This window comes from Neopelma chrysocephalum, unplaced genomic scaffold, assembly GCF_003984885.1.
Source record: "Neopelma chrysocephalum unplaced genomic scaffold, ASM398488v2 Primary Assembly neopelma1_376, whole genome shotgun sequence".
Taxonomy (NCBI): domain Eukaryota; kingdom Metazoa; phylum Chordata; class Aves; order Passeriformes; family Pipridae; genus Neopelma; species Neopelma chrysocephalum.
In genome coordinates, this window is record NW_020898040.1 from 141,317 (window position 1) to 168,979 (window position 27,663).

General features: G+C 56.4%; 3 protein-coding genes across 8 annotated transcripts in view; 1 reads left to right on the forward strand and 2 right to left on the reverse strand.

Annotated features, from left to right (window-relative positions):
- Positions 1–879: 879 nt before the first annotated feature.
- Positions 880–17,628, reverse strand: ZMAT5 (zinc finger matrin-type 5). The gene is made up of 6 exons (XM_027706452.1): positions 17,515–17,628; positions 11,451–11,674; positions 10,979–11,041; positions 10,462–10,542; positions 4,095–4,206; positions 880–1,123 (listed from the first exon to the last, which is right to left on the reverse strand). Exons 2-6 carry the CDS (start codon positions 11,575–11,577, stop codon positions 994–996), a joined length of 513 nt encoding a protein of 170 aa, XP_027562253.1. The 5' UTR covers positions 11,578–11,674; positions 17,515–17,628; the 3' UTR covers positions 880–993.
- A 35-nt stretch (positions 17,629–17,663) lies between these two features.
- LOC113979022 (cytochrome b-c1 complex subunit 9) lies at positions 17,664–19,357 on the forward strand. The gene is made up of 2 exons (XM_027706453.1): positions 17,664–17,860; positions 19,117–19,357. Exons 1-2 carry the CDS (start codon positions 17,720–17,722, stop codon positions 19,153–19,155), a joined length of 180 nt encoding a protein of 59 aa, XP_027562254.1. The 5' UTR covers positions 17,664–17,719; the 3' UTR covers positions 19,156–19,357.
- A 2,795-nt stretch (positions 19,358–22,152) lies between these two features.
- Positions 22,153–27,663, reverse strand: part of ASCC2 (activating signal cointegrator 1 complex subunit 2) — a 28,321-nt gene continuing 22,810 nt past the window's right edge. For all 6 annotated transcript variants that reach the window (XM_027706441.1, XM_027706444.1, XM_027706440.1 and 3 more), the window contains 4 exons: positions 25,562–25,783; positions 23,820–23,931; positions 23,319–23,395; positions 22,153–22,598 (listed from right to left, as the gene is read on the reverse strand). In XM_027706441.1, coding sequence (XP_027562242.1) covers positions 22,430–22,598; positions 23,319–23,395; positions 23,820–23,931; positions 25,562–25,783 — 580 coding nt within the window. In that variant the 3' untranslated portion in view covers positions 22,153–22,429. The remainder of the gene's footprint in view (positions 22,599–23,318; positions 23,396–23,819; positions 23,932–25,561; positions 25,784–27,663) is intronic.

Sequence of the window (27,663 nt, forward strand, 5' to 3'; positions counted from 1 at the left end):
CAAGGCTGTTTCCAGGCTTCTGTCACATCCAGTCCCTGCTCCTGTCAGAGCTGGGTCCCAGGGGCTGACGCTCCCATGACAATTTGCCATCACATCCCGATGTGGGAGCTCTGCCCTGCCCCGGTGTCAGTGTGATCCAGGCGGGATTTGGCCACAGGCCGTTGGCTGCTGCCCCTGCTCTTCATGAATCTGGACCCACCAGCTCCGTACTCGGCCAAACCTGGAATGCACTGGCAGCGGGCACAGCCCTCCTGGACAGCCCCGCTGCCGGAGAGCTGCATCCCGGGATGCTGCTGGACAGGATCCCCCCTCACCCAGGGAAGCTGGAGCACCCACTTCCCTTGCTGAGAAAGCCAAGGGCCTCCCTCATCCATCCCTTTCCTGGTGAGGAGAGATAAGTCGGTGAAACTCGCCCTGTGGAGAAACCTTGGGATATTTTCCCTCCTTGCCCCTCGCCCCCAGCACAGCAGGAGCAGGAGCAGGAGCAAGGCTGAGGGGGCTCCCCAGCCTCCTCACCAGGAGCTCCTGGACACGGGCAGGTTCACACCCAGAATTTATCAGGAACCAGCATAAGTCATAAACACCCGAGGAAATTAAACATCAACTCCAAAAGCCTGGTTGCAGCTCCTTTCTCCAGCCTGGATCACGGAGCCCAGCGTGAAGCTGGACTGAGAGCAGGCAGTCAGACAGCAGCGCTCCGAGGGGATGGATCCTGCCCTGGGAAACAGGGAATGTCTGCTCCAGGTGACAGCAGACAGCCCCTGAGCAGGGCCGGAGCTCTGCTGAGCATGGATTCACATTCCAGAGGCAGGGAGACAACCTCGGAGCAGCTGAGCCCAGGGGAGGCTGCGGGAGAGCAGGAACACGACAGGCACAGGCTGCGAGGGAGGGGGAAGGGTTTTATTGGTATAAAAGTGCAGATAAATAACTCCGTCCCTTTCCCAGGGCAGAGGCAGGACTCCAGCCCCAGCCACGCTCCGGGGGAGCCCCTCCTCAGCCCCACTGCAGGGTGGGGGGCACTGGCCACCCCCCGGGTGGGGGGGCCTGCAGGGACGGGGGCAGCTCCTGCACTGGGGGCCAGCCCGGAGGGTACTGGAACGGCGCCGGTTTCTCGGGAAGAGCACTGTGAGGGGGAGATGGAAAGGGATGGGGTGAGATGGGGGGTCTCAGTTGGGCAGCAAGGCCACGCTTGGGCTGGGCTTCCCTGTGCCCCCTCCAGTAGAGGAGGGGTTTGGTTATCACCAAGTGGAGATATCCCCCCCCATCCATCCCAAATCCAGCCCCAGCCCATCTGTGTAACCATTCCCAGCCCACCCGAGCAGCCAGTGCTCCCTAAAGCAGTGCCTGCCAGCGGAAACTCAGGTGGGAGCACCGAGGGGGGGTGAGCAGGCACAGCCGGGTGCCGGGAGCAGGGCTGGCCCCGTCCCCTCCGCTCCCCACTCCTCCCACAGCTGAGCTGGGAGAGGAACAAACAGAACCAGCAGATGTTTCTTCCCAAGCAGCCCAAATCCCAGCCCAGCTGTGCACTTCCTAAAGGACGAGGACCCCTCGGAAATGGAGGAGCTGCCAAACCAATGGGGTGTTTTCACCCAAGGACCCTTCAGCAGAGGGAACAGGCCTCCTCCTCCTCCGCCCCTCAGCCTGGGAATCACTTTGTCCCTGCCTCTCTCCCTCAGGTTTACTGCTTGAGGCCCCTGCAAACACCACACTGGGCTGAAGTGCAAGAGCAAGAAGCATCACTTCGTCTCCAGCTTGACCCGGGCAGGTTTAAATTCATGGTAAACGTACCCTTTCCATTAATTCCTGAGTGCAGGAAGCTCATTTGTTCTCTCCCACAAGCCCTGACAGCAGCCTTGCAGCTTCTCAGGCCTCCACCTCAGATCCTGATGAATCTTTTTAATTGTTATGCCAGGAGAAACCTAATCAAACTGTTTTACATAACTCCAGGGAGCAGCAGCACCCTCCCCTCCCTGCGGGGCCGCTGCCGTGGCCCAGAGCCAGCTCCAGGAGCAGAGTGTTTTCCAGCCAGCTAACACAGGGCAAAGGCACTCGGCTTAAGGTTTATCCCCGGGATGGGGATTCTCCAGAGAATCCCCCAGATGAGACAGGACTGTGAGGACACACAGCAGCCCCTTGGGGAAGGGGTGTTTGGTGGCACTGTGGCTCAGGACTGGGGAATGCTGCAGGGTGGAACAGCACAGCCATCACCTAACGAGCTGCTCCGTGAGCAGCAGCACTAATCAATAGGGAAGATGCTGCCTGGGTTCTCAATTCCCTGGGGCCTCATAAGCTACAAGTGCTATCAAAGGTTTGCCTACAGCTGGAGCTGTTGTCCCATGTGGATCCTCCAGTGTCCAGCAAGGTCAAGAGTATTTTCATTAGAAGGTGTTAAGGGGATCCCTCCACTTTGCCCTCTCCCAGGCTCATGAAACCTGTGGTATCTTGGAGGCTTTGAGGCCTCAGACCCTCTTCTGATGGAAATCAGCAACTTTTGTTTCTGATGGAAATCAGCACTCTCTGTTTCCCTTGGAAATCAGGGTAAAAATCAATCCCACCTTGGCAGAGCCCCACTGCCAAGAGAATCATGGAATCACAGGCTGGTTGGGTGGGAAGGGACCCTAAAGCTCTTAAAGCTCATCTCCTTCCACCCCTGCCACGGGCAGGAACACCTTCCACTAGCCCAGGGTGCTCCAAGCCCCAGGAACTCCCTGCAGCTCCATCCCAGCTCTCCAGAAAACAAAGGCACAGCCTGACTTGGGAAACAGGCACCAGGTGGAGGATTCCAAACGGAGGGCTGGGACAGGGAAGGGTGGAAGGCAGTGGGGCAGCTCCCCATCCATGGACATGGACTGCTAGTCCAGTGTGGTGCAAAGGATCCTCGCATTTCAGGAACCTCAAGGGCTGCAGGGGGGAGAGGGAGCTCCTTGTCCTTAAAAGTGCTTTCAGGAGGGACACAACGGACTCCCCAGGAACCAGGAGCACAGGGACCTGCTGGAAACAGGCCCTGGCAATGCAGAACAGCTTCTGTGGCAGATAAAGCAAAGCCCACGGGGGCTCAGAAGGAGAATGCGGGGCTGCAGAGCATGAGGGGAGAAGAGAGGTGACAGGGACAGGCACTGGAAAGGCTGGGTAGAGGAAGGGAAGTTTAAATAGTTGGTGTTTAGCTCCTGTAGCAGATGGTTTCTGAGCCTGCAGGGATGGGGAGGCTGGGGAAAAACCCTGGAAATTTTGTGCATCTATGGAGGCTGCAGGGACCAAGTTCTGAAGGTCTGGACATTCCTCTGAGTATGATCCTCTGAGGAAATCCCTCTGGGAATAGGGATGGCTATCTTCTGTAAGAGCTCACCCACCCCAAGATCCAGGGATTCACGGGCAGGACAAGCAGAATGGGGCAAATGAAATGTAGGGGTTGGAATGTGGGCACCACTGCAGGGCCAAGGGCAGCTGAGCTGAGGGACAGAACAATCACAGAGCAACAAGCCCAGACAAGCAGCAGAAGGAAGATCCTGCCCAGGCCAAACAGGGAGAGGACAGGAGCAAACAGAGAAAAAACAAAAGAGAGATTTGGCACGTGCCCAAATGTCATCCCATTAAGCCTGCGGCACAGTCAGGTGAGCCGGGAAACAGCCAGCACGGAATCCGAGTGGATACTGTGAGGAGGAGCCAGTTCCATCCTCCCCCTGGCAGGGAGAGCAGGAAGGGGTGGGGGAGCTGTCAACAGATGAGACCAGGCCCCTGCCACCAAACTCTGCATTAATAACTTGGCAGCACGCTGGCATTGTCCTTGCAGGAGTGTCTGTGCACCCTGCAGACAGCACGGAGCACCCTCAGGTGTGGCTTGTTCCCAAGGCCTGCACCGGCCCCTGGCACACAGGGACACGTGTGGACACGTCTCTGACACGGGCAGGCAGGGCTGGATCCACACACGTGCCCCTCATGTGTGCTGGAGGGGTGTTAAATGATCACTCCCATGGAGTTGGGATCTCTGATAACTCGCACCCTCCCTCATCCCACCCATTGTGGGATCCCCCCCTGTATCCTGAGGCACAGCAGCAGCAGCCAGAGCACACCTGGGTGATCCCAGACTCCTGTACCTGTTGCTCTGAGCCGCACTCAGTCTCTGGGCTCTCTTCTCCAGCCAGTCCTCGATGGTGCCAGGTGGGATATCTGCTCCCTCCTGCCGCAGCTCCTTCAGCCTCTTCTCCCCTGGGTGAGAGACGGAGACATCAGGGAGAGCTGGATCAGAGGGAGGGCCTGGAGGCCACCAGACCCTGGTGCTGCAGTCCTTTCACTCCATTAAACCTGCTGCTCATTACCCTGCACGGTTTCCTGTGGTGGAGAGAGTGTGGAACAGTGGCAGCCCCTCCTCCTCCTCTGCCCTCCTGCCATCTGATGCTTGGAGTCATCCCTGGTGACAGCTCCAGCCAGGCAGAGCCGGGGACAAGGACTAAGCCAGCACGGTGGCACTGAGTGACATCCCCCCTCCCCGGGGCAGATCATCCTCATCCTCGCCTCAAACAGCCTGGGCTGGCCCCGAGCCTGGAGCTGCTCCCAGAGACGTGTCCCTCCACCTGGCAGGAGGGACTGTGCCACCTCTGCCCCATAAGGTGGGAGTGACAGGGACATGTGTCCGGGTCGCTGCAGCCCTGGCAGGCCAGGAGAGTCTGGGAGGTTCTGGGAGCAGTTACAGCCGGCACAGGGATGTCAGAGCTGCTGTCAGGGCTGGTCACGGTGCCCGCTGTGACATGTGCCCAGCCCTGCAGAGCCTGGGCAGGAGCTGCCACCAGCACGGGGGCAGAGCCAGGGCACAGGGAGCCAAGGGACCAGCTCCTGCACTTGGAGCACAGAATGCTTTGGGTGGGAAGGGACCTTAAAGCCCATCTAATTCCACCCCCTGCCATGGGCAGGGACACCTTCCACCAGCCCAGGTGGCTCCAAGCCCCGTCCAACCTGGCCTTGGACACTTCCAGGGATCCAGGGGCAGCCACAGCTTCCCTGAGCAACCTGGGCCAGGGTCTCCCCACCCTCACAGGGAAGGATTCCCTCCTGATATCTAACCTAAATTTCCCTCCTGATATCTAACCTAAATTTCCCCCCTTTCAGTTTGAACCCATTACCCCTTGTCTTATATTTCTCATGCAAGTTAGGAATGAGGAAGGAAAACAGTAGGAAACCTCTGCTGTCCACTGAGGGTCCTTCCAACATTTCAACCCCTCCAGCACCCTGCGGGGGTTGTGTGGGGCAGATACCTGCAGACAAACCTGTCCTGCAGTCACTCTGTATTCCCTGGGCAGGAAGGCACAGACCCAGCAGGGCAGCCCAGCGCTCACCAGTCCCTCCCACTGGGCACAACTGCATGGGTGCCCAGTCAGCAGAACTGCCCAGTGTCCCCAGCAGCAGGGAGGGAGCTGGCAGAGAACAGGGTCTAGCAGGAGTCCTTGACACTGTGACTGCCACAGCCACGCTGCTGCCAGCACCACAGGCGGGGCGGGACGAGGAGCCGCTCCCAGCGATCACATCTCCAGCCTGGTGGAAACTTCCCACCTAACACCACAGGGAACGTGACCCTCAGAAAACCAAACTCTGCTGACAACAAAAGGGAAGCAGAGGCAGCTGTGTGTCACTGCCCTCTGCCCTGCTCACCCAGCCCAGCGGGGGATCCCTGATCCCATTTAGGGATCAGCCAGCCCAGCACGGCCAGCTGCAGCCGTGCCCCCCAGGAGCCCCCTCCACACCCACCCACCATATGTCACACGTTTAAGGAAAATATTACACCTTTCCAGACAGGGTGTGAAATTAATACTGCTTGGGCAGAGTGAAGGATCACTTCATCCTCGTGCTGGCAACCAATTATTCATCTGCCTGTTGAATATTAATAAGGATGGCAGGAATGTGCTACACAATGAGCAGCCGGAGATGGATAATTTGTCATCCAGCCTTTTCATCTGGTGCTGCTGGGAGGGCGACGATGTGCTCGGTGCCACCACAGACAGCTCACTGTGGGCCTGATGTCCAGGTGCTGCTCTGCAACCCGCTGATAAGGCTGGAGATGGGGCTGTTCCAGGCTCCCACAGCTGCTCCCAAGGAGCAAAGCCCCAGCAGAACTACCTGGGGTGAGCCCAGCCACCCGGCCAGGTGGGGAATGGGGAGCCAGGAAGCTCAGTCTGGAGAGCTGGGCACTGCTCAGACTCAGGGCACCCAGGTTCAGCTCCCAGGTTAGACTTCCCTGGCAACCTTGACCACCTTACTTCCCTTTGTTCCAGCTGTCTCCATCTCCTGAGCACCTGGGCACATCCCACCTTGGCAAGGGGACCAGCAGCAGCTGTGACGAGGCAGGAAAGAAAACCGTGGAGAGAAACATCTCCCACTTCTTCCTACCACTAAGATCTCCTCTTCATCCAGCTCCAGAGCCCCAACACAGAACACACCATAAGCAGATGAAGCCTCTCTGTTCAGAGCAGGGAGCCTGAGCACCACACCAGAACTGGTGGGAGTCCAGGGACTTGAGCAGCCACAACTTACAGCCCCATCCAGAAGAGTTCACTGCTTGCAGTGGGACCACTCCAGGCTCACACTGGGCTAAATGAGGCCCCAGGTGTCCCCTTCAGAAAAATATCCAGCTGGCTCCCTGTTCTCCCTGAGTTACTGCTCCGGAGCATTCCAACCCTCAGGGCAGCAGGGACAGGCAACTCTCCTCCTGCCTTGATGCATGTCCATCAAAAAGGTCATTCTTTCATCTCATCTTCCTCTGGAGCACACACATCCCATCCAGGGACCACCAAACCCACCTTGAGATTGGAAACACCCCCTGAATGCCAACAGGTATTCCAAGAAGTAGCTCTGAAAGGCCTTTACCAGCCCTTCCTCCCCACACGTGGCCAGGCTGCAGCGGGTGTGAAGGTGCTTCCCCTCCTCCTCACCCTGGTGTTTGTTTCTAAGCCTAATTACAGCCAATTAACAGAGTGTCTGTAGTGGTGAAGCACCTCTAATGATGCCAGAGTGGGAGCCCACATTTACCTTCCCTTCCCATGCAACTTCTCCCAGGGGTTCTCTTCATCTCTGTCCAAGAGATGGAACCCCCAGGACGGGCGGGTCACCCAGCAAAGGGATGCTCATGAAATCCTTCAGCTGCCTCCCTGGGGGGGTGATGTGGGACCCCAAACTCCTCCAGAGCACATGAACAGCACCAGACTGTGGCTGAGAGATGAGGCTGATGAATCCCTGTGCCAGGAGCAGCAGAACAAGTTACCACTCCGAGCCAACTGTGAGCTCTCCTCCCGCTCACTGCCCAGTTAAACCAGTCGGCTCCAGCCACGCCAGCAGGGTCCCTCATGTCCTTCCAATCTCATGGATACACCAGAAACACTCCCCCAGCTGTGCCCTCTCCCCTCGCAGCCCTGCCTGGCTGGAGCTCATCAGAGCCCGGGCTGGGTTGATCCCACCTGCACCACGGACGCGGATTAGAGGCAGCCAATAACTCTGAGCAAGAGGATGGCAATTTGACAGTGACTTCTTCTGACATGACTGTACTTAAAATGACAGCCTGGAAGTGTCTGGCTGATGAATGATGCAGCAGGCTAATGCTTTGATGCAGGAACAGCTGGGAATATCTCTCCCTCCCTGCCGAAGGTGTAAACTGTTGCTTCTTGATGAGGCTATTCTACAGGATGCAGAGATGCTGAAGCCAAAGTAGGCCATGCTCCAAGCTGTTCTAGAACAGGGAATCGTCCAGAAATTTTCCTACCTAACCCACAAGACTTACACAAACAACAGGGTGAACTCCCTGCATTAAAAAGGCCAAATGTTAAGGACAATGTAATGTTTCCTTTGGCTGTGATAAAAGTGCCTTGTTAGCGAGCTACCAACACCAAACACTCCACGAGGACTCAGGGGCAGGTTCAATATTGACATGACAAAAAAAGTGTCATCACGGTTTAGCAGTGTTAGAATAAGCCAGACAAGGCTTTGCCTGCACCAGAGCTGAGGAAAGGGGGGTTAAGCAGCATTGTGGACCCACCAGGAGACCATCCCCTTTATCCCACCAGCCTGGTCACCTCCGGCACGGTCACACCAGGCTCTGCACAAGGTGGGGAGGCTCCGGAGCTTCCAGCCTCTCTGCTCATCTCAAATCCCCAACCACCCCCGGCTCCAAGCCTGTCAAAATCTCCCATCCGGGGAATCTCTGTGGACACTGACAGCCTGATCCAGAGCACTGCTCCAGCCCACGCCGTGGCATCCTGCTGGCTGCAGCCTGGGATGGTTCGTGGCACAGAAACCCCAGGAGTAGGTGGGAATGCAAATGGGACCTTCCTGATGGAGGATCAGGTCTCCTGTGTGTGTAACACAACCTGCCACACGCGAGCTTGCCTTCAACCCAGCACCTGAGACACGGATGCCTCGGCTGAGATGTCCCCATGTCACACAAACAGCAGCTGATCCCTCCACCTGCTGTCTCTGTTAAGGGCTGTACCTCTCCCACACCGAGTCCTGCTGAGCCTGTCCCTCCACCAAACCCCTCCAAGCTCTCTGATCCCAGAGAGGGTCTGTGTGATGCTCTTCTCACACAGGATTCTCATAGAGCCACACACACGAGAGGTGAGGAATGAACTGCCCAACCGGGCACCCCCCACCCCCCGGCCAGCGCTGCTTCAGCGCTAATTGGTAAATTAAATGTTTCACTCCTAACACAAATACAAGGTTTCCAAGGAATCCCCCCGGACGCGGCTCTCGGCAGCCAATCCAGCACTCCGAGCGACCCGTTTGACTGCAGTCAATATTCAATAAGCAGGGTAATTGGCGGGGGAAGCTGCCCGAGCGCACAGGAGCTGCCAGCGCTCCCCGGCAGCTCCGCTCCGCTCCAAGGAGCTCCCGCTTCCCCCGCAGGAACAGCCGGCACCGACTGGAAACGCCGCAGGTTCCTGACACCCTGTGCCGCCCCTGGGGCCCGGCAGGGAGAGGGTTTGGGCTGGACTGGAGGCACTGCCCTCTGGGGAGGGCTGGAGCACTCCGTCCCCGCGGAGGTTTATTCAACTCCAGCGTGGATCAGAGATCGATCCAGAGTCACCCCGGGGAGTCACGCACTGACTCAGCACGGAGAGCGCTGGAACAGCTCCGCGGTGCCTTCCCCGAGCTCTGCCTCCCCAGATCGGATCCCGCAGGGGGCCGGGAGAGGCTCTAACCCACATACCCCCAACATCTCGCATCTCACACACACACTTCCAACTTCAGCCTGGTTTTTCCAGACCACTGGCAAGCCAACAGCTGGCTCCAGGGAGCAGGGTGGGCACGAGGGCTGCTCCAAGCTGGGCTCCATTGGGAGCAGGTCAAGGAGGACTGTGAGGCCATGTCTGAGTGCTGTGCCCAGTGCTGGGCTCCCTGTGCTGGACATATTGGAGGGAATCCATCAAAGGCAAGAGAAAATGGGCGCAACCCAAAATACAGGAATTCCTGTAAGGAATTTCCGTTTAAGTATTTTAAAAAATACACATTTTTTATTGTGAATGCAGTCAAACACTGGCTCAGGTTGCCCACAGAGGCTGCAGAGTTTCCAGCCTTGGAGATATTCAAAACACAACTGGAAGTGCTCCTGAGCACCCTGCTTGAGTTCACCCTTCTTGGAGCAAGGGCAGGCTGGGACCAGATGATCTCCAGTGGAGATCTCAACCATCCCACAAGTTCTCACCAACACCTCACTCAAATTCCCTGGAAGTGCCCAAGGCCAGGTTGGACGGGGCTTGGAGCAACCTGGGCTAGTGGAAGTTGTCCCTGCCCATGGCAAGGGGTAGAACTGCATGGGCTTTAAGGTCCCTTCCCACCCAAACCATCCCATGATTCTGTGATTTTCTCCAACCACTATGGAGCAAACAGAGCTGTCACCCCTTTTAGGGAAAAGAGGTGGTAGTGCCAGAATGAGAAAGCTCAGAAGTTCTCTGGAGACTCCCAGCAGGGAGCAGGTGCCACCCACCCTCTGCCCACACCTCAGTTCCACCAAAGCCACACGAGCAGAGGCCATTCCTGGATCCAAGCCCCCCTGTCCTCTCCTCAGCACAGCCCCACAGCAGGTCAGCTCTTCCCACAGGTGGAAGCAGCAGCTCCCTGGTAGTGGCAGAGAGGTGGGGGGAAATCCAATCCATAAATTTAAGGGGAAGTGATGTACCAGTGCCCTCTGCTGCTGACAGTTTTTATTCCCTGACTGAGTAAAACCCCGAGGGCTCACAAAGCCCACTCCAGACTCTTGCTGCCAAGTGGTAACAGCACAGGTTTGTGTCCGTGCCAGCAGCTCCAGAGCAGGGAGCACATGACAAACAGCAGCATTCCCGGGCTCCAGGCTCACACAGCACTGGGAGGCACGAGGGATCCGTGCTCTGCTGGCTCCCTGCAGGATCACAGCCTGTACAATCCCCCCTGCAGCAACTGCCCCTCCAAGGAGACCCCTGGACGTTTCCTCTTTGGAGGACTCACCTTGAACTTGAGCACTCAGCTTCTCCAGGTCCTGCTCTGTCATGTGGGAAAATCTGCAGTTGGACCCAAAATCACACTGTCCTGGAACAAAAGGGGAGATTTGGAAATTCAATTTCTATTTCAAAATCCACTAGGTCAGATATCAGGAAAAAAATTTTCATGGAAGGGGTTGTAAAGCATTGGAATGGAAGAGTCACCACCCCTGGAAGTGTTTAAAAAACACACTTGTGGATGTGGCACTTGAAGAGGTGGTTTAAGGGTGAACATGGTGGTGCTGGGTTGATGGGTGCACTTGGTGATGTTAAAGGTCTTTTCCAAACTTGGAAAAGCCACAGAGCATCGTGAGAGCCGCCCACAGGAGATCCTGCCTTGTGCAGGCAAACCCAAGCTCCACTTCCATCACCCCTCCGAGCCGGATGCTGGACACACAGGCCCAAGCCCCTCACTCCAGCCTTGGGCTGGCTCTCCAAGGAGCTGCTGGAGCTCAGGGACTTATTTGCACCTCAGAACTCCTCACCTGTCTGCAGGAACTTCCGACAGGGTTTCTTGGTTTGCTCCTCCTGCAGGATAGCGGCGGCATCTGGGGAGACAAGGGGTGAGAGCAGGTAAAGACCCTGTGCCCGGCAACACCCCGCCCCCCAAACAGCTCAGGAACCAGAAGGAAGCACAGGAACACACAGGCAATGATCTCACAGCCAGCTGAACCCAAACTCAGTCTTTGCTAACCCAGAATGCACTGCCCTGCTCTCTTCTCAGACCCTGGATGCACATTCCCACCGCATTCCTCAGGTGGCACTAACAAGTGAGACAAGTCAGAGCCTGTCTCCATTTTGCCTCTGCAACTGCTTGATGCAACAGCATCAGGGCACGCAGAGTCATCAGTGTGTATAAACCACCAGTGCTGATTTATTTTCTATTCCCACTGCCCCACCTCATCCATCCCCTCCCCAGCCCCAGGAAGGGAGTGGCAGACAGCTGGGAGCACCCACCTCGGAATAAGTCGTACCAGACTCTCTTAGCCCGGAGATGCTGCACTCCATTGAGGTGTTTCTTCCTGTTGTGCAGGTTGTCCTGGAAGGACCTGTCACAGTAGTCACAGAAGTACCTTTTCCCCATCTCTGTCCTGGCAGAGCAGCCTCAGCACGGCCTGGGAAGCATCAGGCAGTTCCTCGGCACCCAGCCACGGGAACGGAGGATCCAGGATTTACAGCGCCTGCTTCCAAAGGAGGAGAACTCAAATCACTCGGGCTTGGCAGACAGAGAGAGAGGTGAGACCCAACAGTTTATATCCTTGTCCATCACAGGCTGCTGGGGCAGGATCTGCTGCCTGCACATGGGAGACAAGGCTTGGATCTGCATTTATCTCTGTCACAAAGCAGCAACAGCTCTGCTGGAAGAATTCTCCTTCCCCGTGTCCAGATCACACAAAGCAGAGATCCAGAGAGCCAAAGGCTCCAGGGAAGCTGCACCAGAAACCATCCAGGGTGCAAACAGGAGGAGCTGGAGGTCCTGGGGACCTTGAACCACAACCTCCATGAGCTGCCATATAGGAGGAAGGAAATTCCCCCGTGTCCACCTCGGCAAGGAAAGGAAGGAACTCAGCAAAGATACTTGTTTTATCCTCAAAGATACAACAAAAGCTGATCTCACCCGTCCTGCAGGTGGGAAGCTGCACTGCAAACACTACAGGACATAACATTGCCCACCCAGACACCCCTTTTGTCCTGCACATCATGGCCTGCTCCCCTCACCCTCCCCAGCCTGTGGCACCAAGGTGTGTCTGCCCCGAGCACAGCACGAAGGTCACACCACCCCTACAGCCAGGAAAAAAGAACCCCAACTCCACAGCCACTGAAAACAACTTGGAGATTCCCGGTCCTTCTCCCCCAGGGAAGAGGGAAGCATATCACACATGTAGGTGTAGCCTGGAGACTCTGACGAGGAGAACTGAGGAGAGACAGGACAGAATTTGGGAGCTCCCATCCATGCTCCAGGTGAGGTCAGCCTGTGTTTTACCTTTGAGGCACCCATCCCATGGGATATCCCTGCTGGAGGTGCCACAGACACCCTGAAAGAGCTGCAAGTTCTTTCCTGTGGGATATGAAGGTACCTGGTGAAAGCCAAAGATGGATGGACTGGGAGATAAACTCCAAAAGCAACTCTCCACATTTTGACACCTTGACAGCTGAATGCATTTAAAAAATGGCATGGAGAGCAGCGCAAGAAATAAAGATTTTCTAAATAAAACAGGGCCAGAATCAATCACAGCCTCCCAGATGATTCCTCAGGCTCAACAGGAAGAGCAGAGCTCCAGGCAATCCCTCAGAGCCCAGCATGCCGAGCTTAGGCGGGGCTGCCAAGCCTCCTGCCTGCCATCCATCCATCCATCCCTCCATCCATCCATCCATCCATCCATCCATCCATCCATCCATCCATCCACCACACTCCCTTCCCTTCCCTGCTCCCTGGAACCGCTGCTTCAAAGTCAAATTGCTGGAAATCTCTGAGGCCTCAGACCACAAGTGAAGCTGCCTCCAGCTGCATTTGATGGAATTATTTTCTGATTGTTTTGAATCGGCTTGAAAACCTCCACACTGAAGGTGAAACACTCAGAGACTCCAACGGGACTGGAAACCTCGTTGGTTTAAGGTCTTTCCTTGGTGGGTGAGGGGCTGGACCTGCCCCAGCACCCAGACCCCCCCCCATGCCCTGGGCTGATCCCCCAGCGTGGGCAGCAGGGCAGGGGGGGATTCTGCCCCTCTGCCCCCTCAGCTGAGACCCCCCTGCAGAGCTGCTCCAGCCCTGGGAACAGCACAGGGAGGACGTGGAGCTGCTGGAGAGAGTCCAGAGGAGGCCACGGAGATGCTGCCAGGGCTGGAGCCCCTCTGCTCTGGAGCCAGGCTGGGAGAGCTGGGGGGGTTCACCTGGACAAGAGAAGGATCCAGGGAGACCTGAGAGCCCCTTGCAGGGCCTAAAGGAGCTCCAGGAGAGCTGGAGAGGGACTGGGGACAAGGGATGGAGGGACAGGACACAGGGAATGGCTTCCCACTGCCAGAGGGCAGGGAGAGATGGGATATTGGGAAGAAATTGTTGGCTGTGAGGGTGGGGAGGCCCTGGCACAGGTTGCCCAGAGAAGCTGTGGCTGCCCCTGGATCCCTGGAAGTGTCCAAGGCCAGGTTGGACGGGGCTTGGAGCAACCTGGGCTGGTGGAAGGTGTCCCTGCCCATGGCAGGGGGTGGCACTGGATGAGCTTTAAGGTCCCTTCCTGCCCAAACCATTCCATGATTCTCCAGGTGAAATACCTTGTTGGAGGTGCTCAAACTTGATCCACAAACCTGGCTCCTGCATGGAATTTGTAACAGCTCCATAGGGCTTGAGGTCTGAAATTGTCCTGCTGCAGCCCAAGAAACCAAACCCAGGTGCTGTTTAATGAACAGGGATCCATAAATTCCCTCATCCTTCACTGGATCATCCCAGAGTTTTCCAGCCAGCTTTGCTGCACTGTGGTGGGGCTGCTGGAATCCAAAGGGAACATGTCTGGCCCACTGGCAGGCTCTGCTTTTGAGTACCGAAAAATCCCTCTTTCACATCTCATTCCATAGGCTCCCAAAGTTCCTGGTGACATAAAAAGCTCCCTGTCTTGGCTCTGGCTCCCACACTCCATCTCTGCAGGAGCAGAGATGCTGCAAACAGGGAAAACAAATGAGATTCTGCAGTGGTCCCACACAAGTTTCCAGAGCTCTCCCAGGGAATTGTGCCTGCGGAAGCCCAGCAGCAGCCAGCCTTTGAAATCGAGTTTCAAACTTTCCCTTTCATCACCCCGACAGCAATAATTGCAGAAGCTCCTTCCCCCCTCCTTCCCCCCCAAAAAAACAAGGCAGAAAGCTCCTACAGATTCCAGGCAGATCCCACAGCTGCCTGCTCCCAAATTCTCCAAGCAATTCCCATTGCAGGGGACGCAGGAATGAGCAAAGGAATTAGAGGAGCATGGGATTCTCACCGAGATTGCCCCTCCAGTGATCACACCCAACACTTATTCCCATCTTTTTAAGGATTCCGCTGCATGGAAATCTGGCTGGATTCTGCCAACTCTCTGCAGCACCAGCGCTCGGCGGGTCCGGAGGAATCAAAGCTGCTTCTGAGCAGCACCAGCCCATTTCCATCTCCCCAAACGGCTCCAGCCATAAACAAAGAGCATTATTCAGCTGCGAACAGAGATGGTTCTTAATTAAATCCATCTTGGCCATTATGAAATGTAAATGTAGCTGCCCTGTAAAGCACAGCCCCGGCTGGGCCGTTTCCTCTCAACATCTCCAGACCCTGATTTGCAACTGAATTGAGGAGCTGAGACCCCCCCCCCCCGGACCCTCCACAGCCACAAACGCTTCCAGACAGGCTCTGGGCCAGCTGGAAAGAGTCCCTGAAGAAATGCAAACACAAAAAAAACCCCACAGGGGCTTTGTCTTGTATAAAAGTATAACACAACTCCTCTGCTGTGCCTCCTGGAGCACTGAGGCACCTCCCAGGTGTGGCACAGCCAGTGAGGGGCTGGGGACCACTCCAGCTGAGATCTCCCGTGCACCATCCTACATTCTCCCTTCTCCAGCTGCTGCCAGAACACTCCACGTTGCTCTGTGCCAGCTACAGATTTTATCCAGGACTCTTGGGGGGTGTCTCAGCGGGCAGGGGGAGGAAGGTGACCCTGAAATGGGCACACATGGACTTGTCTGTGCCTGGGTGGAACCCCAAGAGCTGCTGCTGGGCCCTGACCTCAATTTCCTGCCTTCTCACAGCCCAGGCCTGGGGCCATTCCAGCCACTTTGGATATCCAGGCAGATGTGAAGTTAATTAAATCCAAGTGTCAAGCTTATGACACTCAGCTGCCAAATTAAATGGGCTCAGATCTGCAGGGAGCCTTGGGCTGGCAGCAGAGTCTGCTGACACCTTCCAGTGACAGAGGGACAGGTCCTGCTTTCCATTTACCTGGAGCAAATCATGGAATCATGGAATGGTTTGGGCAGAAAGGGACCTTAAAGCCCATCCAGTCCCACCCCTCTGCCATGAGCAGGGACACCTTCCACTAGCCCAGGTTGCTCCAAGCCCCGTCCAACCTGGCCTTGGACACTTCCAGGGATCCAGGGGCAGCCACAGATTCTCTGGGAATTCAATTCCAGCCCTTCCCCACCTCACAGGGAGGAATTCCTTCCCAATATCCCACCTAACCCTGCCCTCTGGCAGTGGGAAGCCACTCCCCCTTGTCCTGTCGTGGAATCATCAGGGAATGGGTTGGGTTGGAAGGCACTTCAAAGCCCATCTCATTCCACCCCCTTCCCATGGGCAGGGACACCTTCCTCTGGAAATCCAGGGCTCGATTTGGGATTAACAGCAGCCTGACCATGCACAAACCTGCCTGGTGGCAGCAATTCATGGGCTGTTGGGGAGATTTGTCTTAGATAATCCTGAGCAGTTAAATTGGAAAAATAACAACTGAGCTTTTCCAACCTCTGCTCTGTGTGAGCAGGGACAGGGCCCCAGGGAATGGCTGGAGCTGTGTCAGGGCAGGCTCAGGTTGGATCTCAGGGAAAGGTTCTTCCCCCAGAAGCTGGTTGAGCACTGACCAGGCTCCCCAGGGCAGTGGGCACAGCCCCAAGGCTGCCAGAGCTGCAGGAGGGTTTGGATGATGCTGAGGGACAGGGTGGGATTGTTGGGGTGTCTGTGCAGGGCCAGGGGTTGGACTGGATGATCCTTGTGGGTCCCTTCCAGCTCAGGATATTCTGTAATTCCAAAGGTATAACACCATACACAGAGCACAGGAATGTGTCAGGCACATTCTGGGCTTCCAGCACAAGCAGAGGCTTTTCCCTCACCCAGAAAAAATCCCACAGATCCCCACAGTCGCTGTATGAGAGAACCAAACATAAATAAATCAGGAGAAGTGACTCTGCAGCCAGACCTTGTGCTATTTCTGAGTGGGTGAGACAAACAAAACGACAGAGCAGAGTCACTTGAGGGTCTGCTCTGGAATTTCATGTAGATGCTCATTTAACAACAACCCTGAGGGGGAAGAGCTTCAATTTTAGGATTCCTGAGTCCCCAGTGTCTGTCCTGCTTTCCTAACCCCAAATTTGCCTTTCTGTCCCATCTGTGCTGGAGCCACCCTGGGACCCCTCTGCCCTTACTGAGGTTAAACAGAGAAAAACACGAGGAGAAGGTTTCAAAAGGGAATGTTCCCACTTCTGTTCTGCCACATGGGGCCACATCTCACTGTTCCAGAGGCCTCTGGAGCCTCAGGGTCCTCTGGCACAGGTTGCCCAGAGAAGCTGTGGCTGCCCCTGGATCCCTGGAAGTGTCCAAGGCCAGGTTGGACGGGGCTTGGAGCAACCTGGGCTGGTGGGAGGTGTCCCTGCCCATGGCAGGGGGTGGAACTGGATCCCTTCCAACACAAATCATCCCATAATTCCATGACTTATGAGGTCCACACCACTCTCCCTCTCACCCCACACTGTCACCGACCACCCTCCACACCCCCAAACTGCCAGAAAACACCCAAACTGCCCCCCCTCTGCCAGGGGTGAGCAGAGGGCAGTGACCACAACCCCTTCGTGTCCCTGTCACCCCTGGAGGGCACCCTGGCAGGGCAGGGCAGGGCAGGGCAGGGCAGGGGTGACTCTGCCCCCTCAGACCCCTGGCCCCAGCCCGGTCTGGGTCCCCCCCACAGCCGTGGCCGGGCTGGTTTCAAGGCACGAAGCCGGACCTAAACCCTCGGTCTGCCCGGCGGGGCCGCTGAGGGGAAGGGGAGCGGGACGGGACGGGGCCGAGCGGGACCCCCCTCACAGCGACCCCTCACGGGGCCCTCACACAGAACCCTCACAAGGACCCGTCACGGAGCCCTTAAAAGTGATCCCTCACAGAGAGCGCTCACACGGACCCGTCACCGCGACCCCTCACATGGAGCCCTTACAGGGACCCCTCACACGGTTCCCTCACAGCGACCGCTTACACGGAGCCCTCACAGAGTCCCCCGCCCCGCTCCCCCAGGCCCCGCTCACGCACCTCCAGCCGGGCCAGCGCCGCGCCGCCTACATCTCCCACAATGCCCCGCGCGCCTCGCACCCCGCGCTCAGCGCTCGCACGGCACCGCCTACAACTCCCACAATGCCCCGCGCGCAGGCAGAGCACTGCGCGCCTCTCTCCCAGCACCGCCTACACCCCCCATCAACCCCCGCGAGGCCGCGCAGGCGCGGTGCGCACGGCCAAGATGGCGCTGCTGCGGCAGGTGTACGGGGCGCTCTTCCGCCGCACCTCCACCTTCGCGCTGTCCATCGTGCTGGGCGCCGTCCTGTTCGAGCGCGCCTTCGACCAGGGCGCCGACGCGCTCTTCGAGCAGCTCAACGAGGGGGTAAGGCGGGGGGAGAGGCCGGGAGAGGCCCCCGGCGCGCGGGCCCGCGGTGAAGGTCAGGCCGGCCCCGCTGCGCCCCGCCCAGAGCAGGCCCCGGGCCGTTCCTAAACTGTCCCGGGCCGTTCCTAAACTGTTCCTAACGTGTCCCTGAGCCGTTCCTAAACTGTCCCTGGGCCGTTCCTCAGGTGTCCCGGGCCGTCCTAAACTGTCCCGGGCCGTCCCTAAGCCGCCCCCGGCCCCGCGGTGCGGCCCCAGCCCGGGGGGCTACACGGCTCTCGTGGCGGTCGCGGCTTCGGGCTGTCCTTGGGCTCCTCTGGCTGCGGAGCCGCTGGAAGGGCCGTGGGAGGCGGTGGGAGCAGGCGCGGGAGAAGGAGCTGCTTCTGTGCTCTGTGTCCCCCCTGGCTCGGCCCAGCGGCCCCTGGCACAGGGAAGGCGTGGGCGCTGCCAGGTCGTGCTGGGACAGGGCACCAGAGTCCCGGGGTGAGCTGGGGTGAGAGGGATCAGGTCGTCCTTGTGTTCCCAAGCACGGCTGTGACGGGATAATGACTGCCGGGCACAAGGGTCACGTGCAGGGGACAGATAGAAGCTTCCTGTTCCTCTGGGGAAGAGAAGGATCCAGGGAGACCTGAGAGCCCCTTCCAGGGCCTAAAGGGGCTCCAGGAGAGCTGGAGAGGGACTGGGGACAAGGGATGGAGGGACAGGATGAGGAGGAATGGCTTCCCACTGCCAGAGGGCAGGGATAGATGGGATACTGGGAAGGAATTGTTGGCTGTGAGGGTGGGGAGGCCCTGGCACAGGTTTCCCAGAGAAGCTGTGGCTGCCCCTGGATCCTTGGGAGTGTCCATGGCCAACTTGGACGGGGCTTGAAGCAACGTGGACTAGTGGGAAGTGTCCCTGCCCATGGCAGGGGGTGGAATGGGTGGGCTTTAAGGTCCTGTCCAAACCATTCCAGGATTCTGTGACTAGGGTTGTTCTGTTCCCATAGCTCCAGGAGCAGAACTGCTCTCTCTGGTCTGGGTGGCAATTCAAGGCAGGGTGACTGGGATACTCCAATCCAGAGCAGGGGGAAGTGGATGTTCTGCAGCTTCCTCCCTGTCCAGACTAAAAGCCAGGAGCCCCCTGCGTCCCTCACATCCAGTCCAGGGCTCCCTCACCACCTCCCCAGGCAGGGTGACTATAAAACATAAACTATAAAATAGCATTTTAGAGTGAAACGTTATCCCAGCACCTCTGAAAAGCCTTTGTTTTGCACCCAGAAACTGTGGAAACACATCAAGCACAAGTATGAGAACTGAGCAGCTCAGCAGCAGGAGCCAGGAAGGAGCAGGGAAGGATTTGGCCTCCTGAAGCTGGGAATGAATTCCTGATGGAACAACTCCGAGCCAGAGTGTATCAGCCCCCCACTGAGCTGATGTGAGGCAGGATGGACTCTGGGGGTGCTGCTGCTGCTGCTCTTGACTCACGGTGTTCAAATAAAACTCTGGTCCTTGTCTTGTGTGTGTGTGTTCACCTCCCCCATCCTTTGGCTTCTCCAGGAGATGGAGAGTGGTTCAGTGCAGCCCCACTCCTTAGTTCCAAGGCACTGGAAGGAATCACAACCTCCTAAAAATGGTTGGAAAGGCTTGGAAGCACTTACAGAGCTGTGGTTTAGTGACAACCCTTGGCCTCTACCTAAGGAGAACCTGGAGAGGGAGGAGCAGCTCTTGTCTTTCTTCTGGCCTGTTCACAGAAAAGGGGCTTAAAATCATTTACATCATCTTTGGTAGGTCCTGTACAGGGTTGGGGGAGGTTCCTGGCCCCTCTCCCTGCCCTAACAGTGGTAAATCTGCCCAGCACTGGCCCCTTGAGCTCTGAGCAGGCTGAGTGTGCCCAGCACTGCTGGGCTGAAAATGGGGGGGGGTTGTGTCCAAAACCTCCTCAAAGGGGATGTGGATCCCTTCCCTAATTATTTCTGTGCCTTCTGGCTCTTCAGATGGCTCGAGGGGCAGAAATCATGTAGGCTTGTGTGGTACCACCAGCCTGCCCCCACCGCTGGGATCCAACGGGAGCTGCTGGACAGGGAGAGGAATTGGTCAGTGCCCCCCAGCAGCTCGATCAGGGGAGTCATGGAATGGTTGGGATGGGAAGGGACCTTAAAGATGATCCAGTTCCATCCCCCTGCCCTGGGCAGAGCCATTCCCTCCTCAGCAGCCTCACTGAGGAGCCCAGCCCTGACTCTGAGTCTTTCAAACACCTCTTTATTGCCAGGAAGGGATATCTGGGTACTGTTGGGGGTAACGATCCAGTTAATCACTCAGCTCTCTTGGCAGATCTGGCTCAGTGATTCCTGCTCTTCCCCAGCCCAGCAGCCACATCTCTCCCTCTTCCCTCCATTTTCCCTAATCGGGAGGAATTTTAGCCACGGCTGGGGGCAGCAGCTTTATTGGCTTTGCAAATGGGCACCGGGGGGGAAACATTTACTCTAAACACACTTAGAAAACATCGTGTTTTTAGAGCAAAACCCAACCCCAGCTGTGCCAGTCCCAGCTGTGCTCTGTGGAGAGGTTCAAGGGGAAGGTTTCAGCGTTCCTGGGACAGCCCCAGCCGTGAGTGCCAGCTGGCTCTGCAGTGCTGCTGCTCCACGCTGAGCAGCTCAGAGAGAGGTGCAGCTTCTGAGCAGCGGGAACCAAAGCTGAATACAGGATGAGGGGGAGACAGCACTGCAGTGGGCAGCGGGGAGGGGCTGAGCCACGAGCCCAGAGAGCAGGAGCTGCAGGAGAGCAGAGTTACCCTAGCAGGGGATTGCCCTGGACACAGGATTTAGGGACAGTGGTGAATGCAATTCCGTTTTTCCTCTGCCTGTCATCAGGAGGTTTGAAAGAAAAATCTCCTCGGAGCACTCAGGATTTCACCTCCTGTCGTGGCAGTGGCAGTTCTGCTGCATTTCTGCTGTTCTGCCAACAGCCCCAATCACAGCCCAGCCCCCTCAGAGTTAAACCAGGCACCAAGGTATGTCTACAGACCTTACTGCCACCTTACTACCACTCTACTACCACCCTGCTCCTCCTGCAGCTCTGGGATTACCCCGGATCATCACCCCCCTGCTCATGTTCTCAGCGTGGGGGGTGACAGCCACAGGCACCTTTGCAGTTCTAGAAAATACAGGGTGGTGGGGAAATGCCAATCAGGGCAGATTAACCAAGTCAATTAATAAAGCAAAGGCTAATTGGTTGCCAGGAAGTTCATCTCCATGACAAGCACAGCACTCCAAAACATCCCAACGCTCCGTGACAACTGGAACAACTTCATCACCAGCTGTGGGCAGCTGAATCCGGGATGCCCAGGTAGAGTTGCAGCTACTGCTGTGGCATCTGAGCACCTCACACACAGGTCACCTGGTAAGTTCTGTGTCTCCGTGCCCAGGGAACAACTCCCTGACAAAATCCAGCCCTCGGGAGGAGCCCCTCAGCAAGTCACTCTCAGCTCCCAGCCTTGCCACAGCAAAGGGTGGTTGGGGCAGTTCTGCCTCACGGGGTGGGACAGGGAGTTACTGAGGAGGCAGCTCCTGGGGACTCCAACCTGCTGCCTTCAGCCTGGATTTCCACACCACTGGCACCTTGCTTAGCATTAGATCCTCATTTTCCAGCATCTTTGGTCTCCGTGGCTGTGGGTAAATCTCATTACACAGAACCAACACGGAGCAGGGAGAGAGTTTCCCTGCCTGCAGATCCAGCACTGAGAGGCCTGTGGAGGTTCCTCAGAGTTACAGATCAATCCTGTCTGTGAGAGCCTAAAACACCACCTGAAACATCTCAATCATTTATTTGCCATGGTCTGTTTTCACAGGCCTCACTCCAGGGACAGAAATCTGTGGCAAGGTCTTATTCCCCTCAACTCCTGTGGGTCTGTCAGCAGTGGGAACAGCCTGAGCAGTTCCCTGCCAGCACAGAGCTGTGGCAGGGCAGGGTCAGGTTGGATCTCAGGCAAAGGTTCTTCCCCCAGAGGCTGGTTGGGCACTGCCCAGGCTCCCCAGGGCAGTGGGCACAGCCCCAAGGCTGCCAGAGCTCCAGGAGGGTTTGGATGATCCTCTGGGGCCCAGGGGGTGACTCTTGGGGATGGGCCTGTGCAGGGCTGAGGGTTGGACTGGATGGTCCTTGTGGGTCCCTTCCTTGGGATATTCTATGATTCCAGTTCAGGATAAGGCATTTCAGTGGAGCAGAGAGCTGGGGGCTGTCCCAGGGAGGCCACGGAGCCCCCGGGAGCGGCAGGGAGGGCGCAGGGACCAGTATGAAAATAAAACTCTGCGAATTATAAATAGTACAAAAGGGAAGGAGGGGCTGGTGCAGCCTGTCCGGTGTATTGGGTGCAGCCACCAGCACACACGTGTGTGTCTGTGAACCGAGGGCACTCAGGGCCTGCTCCTTCCCGGGGACAGGCAGTGCTCCCACAGGGAACGTCGTTCCACGGGAGCTGCAGTGCCAGGGGTTGAACCAGGACATCCAGCCCCCCGAGCACAGGGAATGCCAAGGACACCGAGCCAGACCCCCGAGCAGGAGGCTGGGGATGGTGCCACACCCAGCCAGGAGTCCCTCAGGAGGGGATCATGCCCTTGCTGCGCTTCCTGTCGGCCATGGCCCGCCGGTTGTGGTTGGCCCTGGTGCTCTTGTTCGCCTCCTTCTTCCTCCGCTCCTGCACCGTCTCCCGGTTCTGCCCGTGGCCCTTGGCGTTCCCCACAACGGCAGAGCTGTCGTGCTTGTACCTGCAGGACACAGGAAAGGACATCACAACGAGCACACGGCACAGCTGGGGACAGAATCTCACACCCCCAAAACACCCGGGGATGAGGAGCTCAGCCCTCGGGCCTTGGCTTGTCCCAGGGATCCACAACAGCCCAGGATCAGCATCAGCCACACAACAACTGTGTCCTTCAACACACTGAGCCCATCAGCTGAAAGCAGCTCTTAAACTGCCCCCAAATCCCTGCAGGAGCTGTTGGAGCTCTGGAAGCTGTGCTCTCCAAGATCCTGCCTTGCAAAGGGTTCTCCTGCTTGTGATAAAGGGCCTGGAATGACAGGACAAGGGGGAATGGCTTCCCACTGCCAGAGAGCAGGGATAGATGGGAGATTGGGAAGGAATTGTTGGTTGTGAGGGTGGGGAGGCCCTGGCCCAGGTTGCCCAGAGAAGCTGTGGCTTCCCCTGGATCCCTGGAAGTGTCCAAGGCCTGGTTGGACAGGGCTTGGAGCAACGAGATGAGCTTTAAGGTCCCTTCCCACTCAAACCATTCCACGACTCCACGACAAGCCAACCCATTCAACAGGATAGAACAACCAGCAGTGAAGCAGAAGGTGGTGAGGAAGTTCACACCAGGGTGGTGGGGAATGTCAGGAACAGGAACACCCTGAGCCATTCCAGTCAGCTGCAAAACACCTGCCAACTGCAGAGCCAGGGAATCACCCCCCAGAGGCTGGTCCCTGCTTACCCCTTCCTCGCCAGGAAGGCCTGGCGCCTGGCCTCGGCCCTCTCCCGCAGGACAGCGGGGTCCTGCACAAAGTGGTCCTGGAAAAAAGGGAGGGAAGAGGTCAGGAAACCCATCAGCACCCTGCAAAACCCTAGAGCAGGAACAGAGTTAATCCCCGGTTCGTTATCCCTGCAGGAATTGTCTCAGGGGCTCTGAACACCCCCTGGCAGCGGCGCTGGCTGAGGCCCCTCCCCACAGCCCCCCGTGCCAGCACAGCCGTGACACAGAGCCCCAGGGACCCCCGGGGTGCTCTGCTGGCACTGCCTGGCTCTGGAACAGAGCAGATCAAAGCTCTCCACGCAGTCAATGTCCCTGCTCCAGCCTGGTTATCCCGGGAAGCAGCTGAGCTGTCAGGGGATGGTTCCCAGCCCAGCAGCTCAGCCTCTGCTGCTGCTGAAAGAGTCACTCCAAAATCTGCTCCACATCACCCTGCAGGGAAGAAACAGGGTAAATCAGGGTCACCTTTGTTCTTTCCTTTTCAGCTTCCTCCTCCTCCTCCTCTTCATCCTCTTCCTCCTCCTCCTGTCCCTCCTCCTGTCCCTTAGGCCTGAGGACCTGAGGAATTGTGAATGGCCTGAGAAGGAACACACAGACAGTCAGCAAGGAAGTCACTGCAGCCACAAACACTTCACTGAACCTTCTTGGTTTGCATCACATCTTTAAAAAATGAAGTTTCTACAAATTTCATGGACTTTTTCCCAAAGAAAAGAAAAAAAAAAAGAAGGAAACTCAGTAGCTAATGACACATTCCTCAGGGTAATTAATGAACACATTCTTCACTGGGGAATGTTCACTATGGAGTTGTCACTGAAAATAATAATAGTTCAAAAAAAAAAGAGCAGGTCAGGGAAAACCTCAAACCTCACAAGGAATTTCTCCAAGCAAACAACTGCTTCCTTTGGGAAAGGGGGCTTTAATAAGGAATATCCTTTGTTAAGCTTTAGCTTCTCAGTCAGGAACCCCCAAACCTTGAGTCCAAACAAACAGAAACATTGATGCTCAGCAAGTGTTGTGCTCCAAACCCTCTGTGAGTGGTCAGGGGTTATCCACAGAGCCCAAATTTCATTGCTGGGCCCCAGTTTCACACAGGGGGAAATCCTTGGAGAAATCCATCAGGATTTATGAATCACCCTGGACACGCAGAGCAAAGGGCCTGGGGGTGGAGGCACAATTTACCACATGACTTTTATTCTTTAAAATATATATATATATTTGTGTGTATGCTTAAATTCTATTGGAATTCAGACCCACCATTCCACTGCCAAAGAAATAAATGTAAAACCAGAAAAGCCTTTGTTATTTCACACCCACAGATCCAGTTTTCAGCAGAAACATCCACTAATTGTTTCTGGGGAGAGTGAGCACCTGAAACAGGGGAAAAGACCTGGGTGCCACACTAACAGGGAAACCACAAAAAGGATTTAAATTGAACCCTCACCACACTTTAGGAGGGGGAAAAAAGGGACAAAGGAAGCTCAAAGCTTCATTTTGGTTTGAGGTTAAGAACAGTGACATCTTCATAATACAGAATTGAAAAGGCTGCTTTCAGACAAGTGTTAAAGCAGCTTTTAAACCACGTGTTTTCTATTTCCAGCTCGTATTTCTAAAACAAATATTCTACAGCCTCCATCCCAAACTAACCCTTTGCTTCCTAAAAGCTGATTGCCTGCAGCTGCCAGTCCTTCTGACAGTGCTGAGCAGCCCGTGAGGGTCTGAATTCCAGCTGTCAGCACTCAGAGATGTCAGAGGGGACTGGCAGGGAGAAGTCCAGTCGTAGAGTTTCCTAGATTTTGAAGTGTTCCTTTGCTAACCAGCTGTCTTAGGTTGCCCAGCTACACTGACTGTCCAAACTGGCCTGTTTTTCCCTGTTGCAGGGTGGTTTCTACAAGCAGAAGTTTCAACGCAATGGCAAATTCTCCAGCTGGATTTGCTGATGAGCAAATCTGCAGCTGGATTTGAGGCAATGGCTGAGTGGAGGCCAGAGAATGCCCTGGCACAGGCCATGGCAAGACTCTCAACCCACAGGAGGAGGGAGACCCAAATGTCACAGAGAAAGCAGCAGCAGCAGCCAAAGGGCTGGTTTGAGGGTGGGGTGAGGACACACGTGCTCACGGAGGGGCAGAGCCCAAAGCCAGCCCTGACCAGGTTTGTGGGACCCACAGGAGCCCGTGGTGGTTCCCAGCGAGCTCCCCTTCCCCACCCACCTCCTGCTGATCAGCTCATCGTCCGAGTCGGCGTCGTTGGCCCCCACTTGGTTGCCGTCGTAGGTGTCGTCGTACTCGTCCTCGTAGTCCCCGAAGGGCTGGGCCTGCCCCGGGCCCAGGGGCAGCTCCTCCACCACCACCCTGTACTGGCCGTACCTCTCCCTCTGCTCCAGCACCAGGCTCTTGTCGTTCACCAGGCTCCTGGTCGTGTCCTTCTCCCTCCTGCACAGCAGCACAAAACAGGGGCAGACACAGGCAGGGTGTCACAACCTGCCCCTGAGGGTGTTTTTGCCCCTGTTAGTGGGAGATGAAGCAACACAAGTCTCTTCTCCAAGGCCACAAGCATTCCCTAGACCCACCTGTTTCCCTGCTGAGTTATGGAGTCATGGAATGGTTTGGGTTGGGAGGGACCTTAAAGCTCATCCCATCCCCTGCCATGGGCAGGGACACCTCCCACTAGCCCAGGTTGCTCCAAGCCCCGTCCAACCTGGCCTTGGACACTTCCAGGGATCCAGGGGCAGCCACAGCTTCTCTGGGCAACCTGTGCCAGGGCCTCCCCACCCTCACAGCCAGGAATTCCTTCCCAATATCCCATCTAAACCTACTCTGTCAGTTTGAACCCATTCCCATTTGTCCTGGCACTCCGTGCTCCTGAAAATAATCCCTCTCCATCCTTCTTATCAGCTCCTTCAGGTCCTGGAAGGCCACAATTAGGTCACCTTGGAGCCTTCTCTTCTCCAGACTAAACAACCCCAGTTCTCTCAGCCTTTCCTCACAGCAGAGCTGCTCCATTCCTCCCATCAACCTCCTCTGGACTTGCTCCAACAGCTCCATGTCCTTCCTGTCCTGGGGGGGCCCAAATCTGGATGGAGTGGTCCCGGTGGGGTCATTTGTCCAAGGACTCTTTGGCCACTCAAACCATCCACTCCTGGCTTGGAACAAAGTCACTCTTAGGCAGAAGCCTGGGAGGATCCCACAGCAGATCAGAGCAGGAACTGGAGGCCACCACCCCCCTTTGAGACAGAGAGGAAGCTTTTCCAGGAGGCCAAATGCTGAAATGTGGCCAAGGAGCACCAGGAGAGCCACAAACCATGAGTGAGGATGAGAGTCAACACAACTAACAAGGCAAAGAGCAAAACAGTAGATAATGACTGTGATTCAACCTCTCAGAGCACTGCAAGGGCTTTGTTTTTTAAGCTTAGAAGGCAAGTAAATTATAGTAATTTTAGAGAAGGGAAGAGCAGGAACCAGAGGTGTTAAAAAGCAGGTACTGAGTGTCTCGAGCTGCACAAGCATAAGCTCTGAAGTCCCATTTTTCAGACCAGACAAGTACATGTTTACAGAACAACAACAAGGGATTCCACTGTCCGGCATTCCCAGGACAACTTGCAGCCCTCAGAGTCCAGGAGGAACAGGCACCAGTGGATATCACCAGAGAAAGAACCTGTGCAGGGCAGGGGCGGTGACTCAGGAGGGGACAGACCGAGGTGACACAGCACCAGGCAGGGGGGAGGTGATCCAAGCAGCCTGATTTCCATTCAGAACCTCCAAACAAAGGAAGTTTGCAGCTCGGTGTGGTTCCCTCTCTCCCATGACTCACCGTTCCAGGCCTGCATTCAGCTGCACAATGCCCTCCCAAGCATGCAGTGAGTTCACACATCCCCAGGCTGGGATCACTGGGATAACAGCTCCCGTGGGCATTCAGCACTGGGTAATTGCTTCCTGCCCAGCTGGTCTGGTGACTGCAGAGCTGTGTGAAATGGCACCAATCCCGGGAAAAACAGTGGGACAGCTCCTCTGGCCCCACGGTGCTGAGGGCATGCTCTGACTTAGGAGACAGATTCAGCTGAAACAACTAAGGCTGGACAGGCACAGACAAGTGGGATCACTTTTCAGGATCAGCAGAGTCTGTGCTGGTACATTAATTTCCTCACGCTCCTTTCCCTCCTCATCCTGCCTGGATTTCTCTTTCCCAAGGACAGGCCCTGCCCCAAACTGTTCACAGGGGCCAGTGCAGCAGGACCCAGCCTGCTCTGGCTCTTTAAGTGACATCATGCTTAGCAACAGACTGAACACGAGAGAATTTGGTGAGCAAAAGGCAT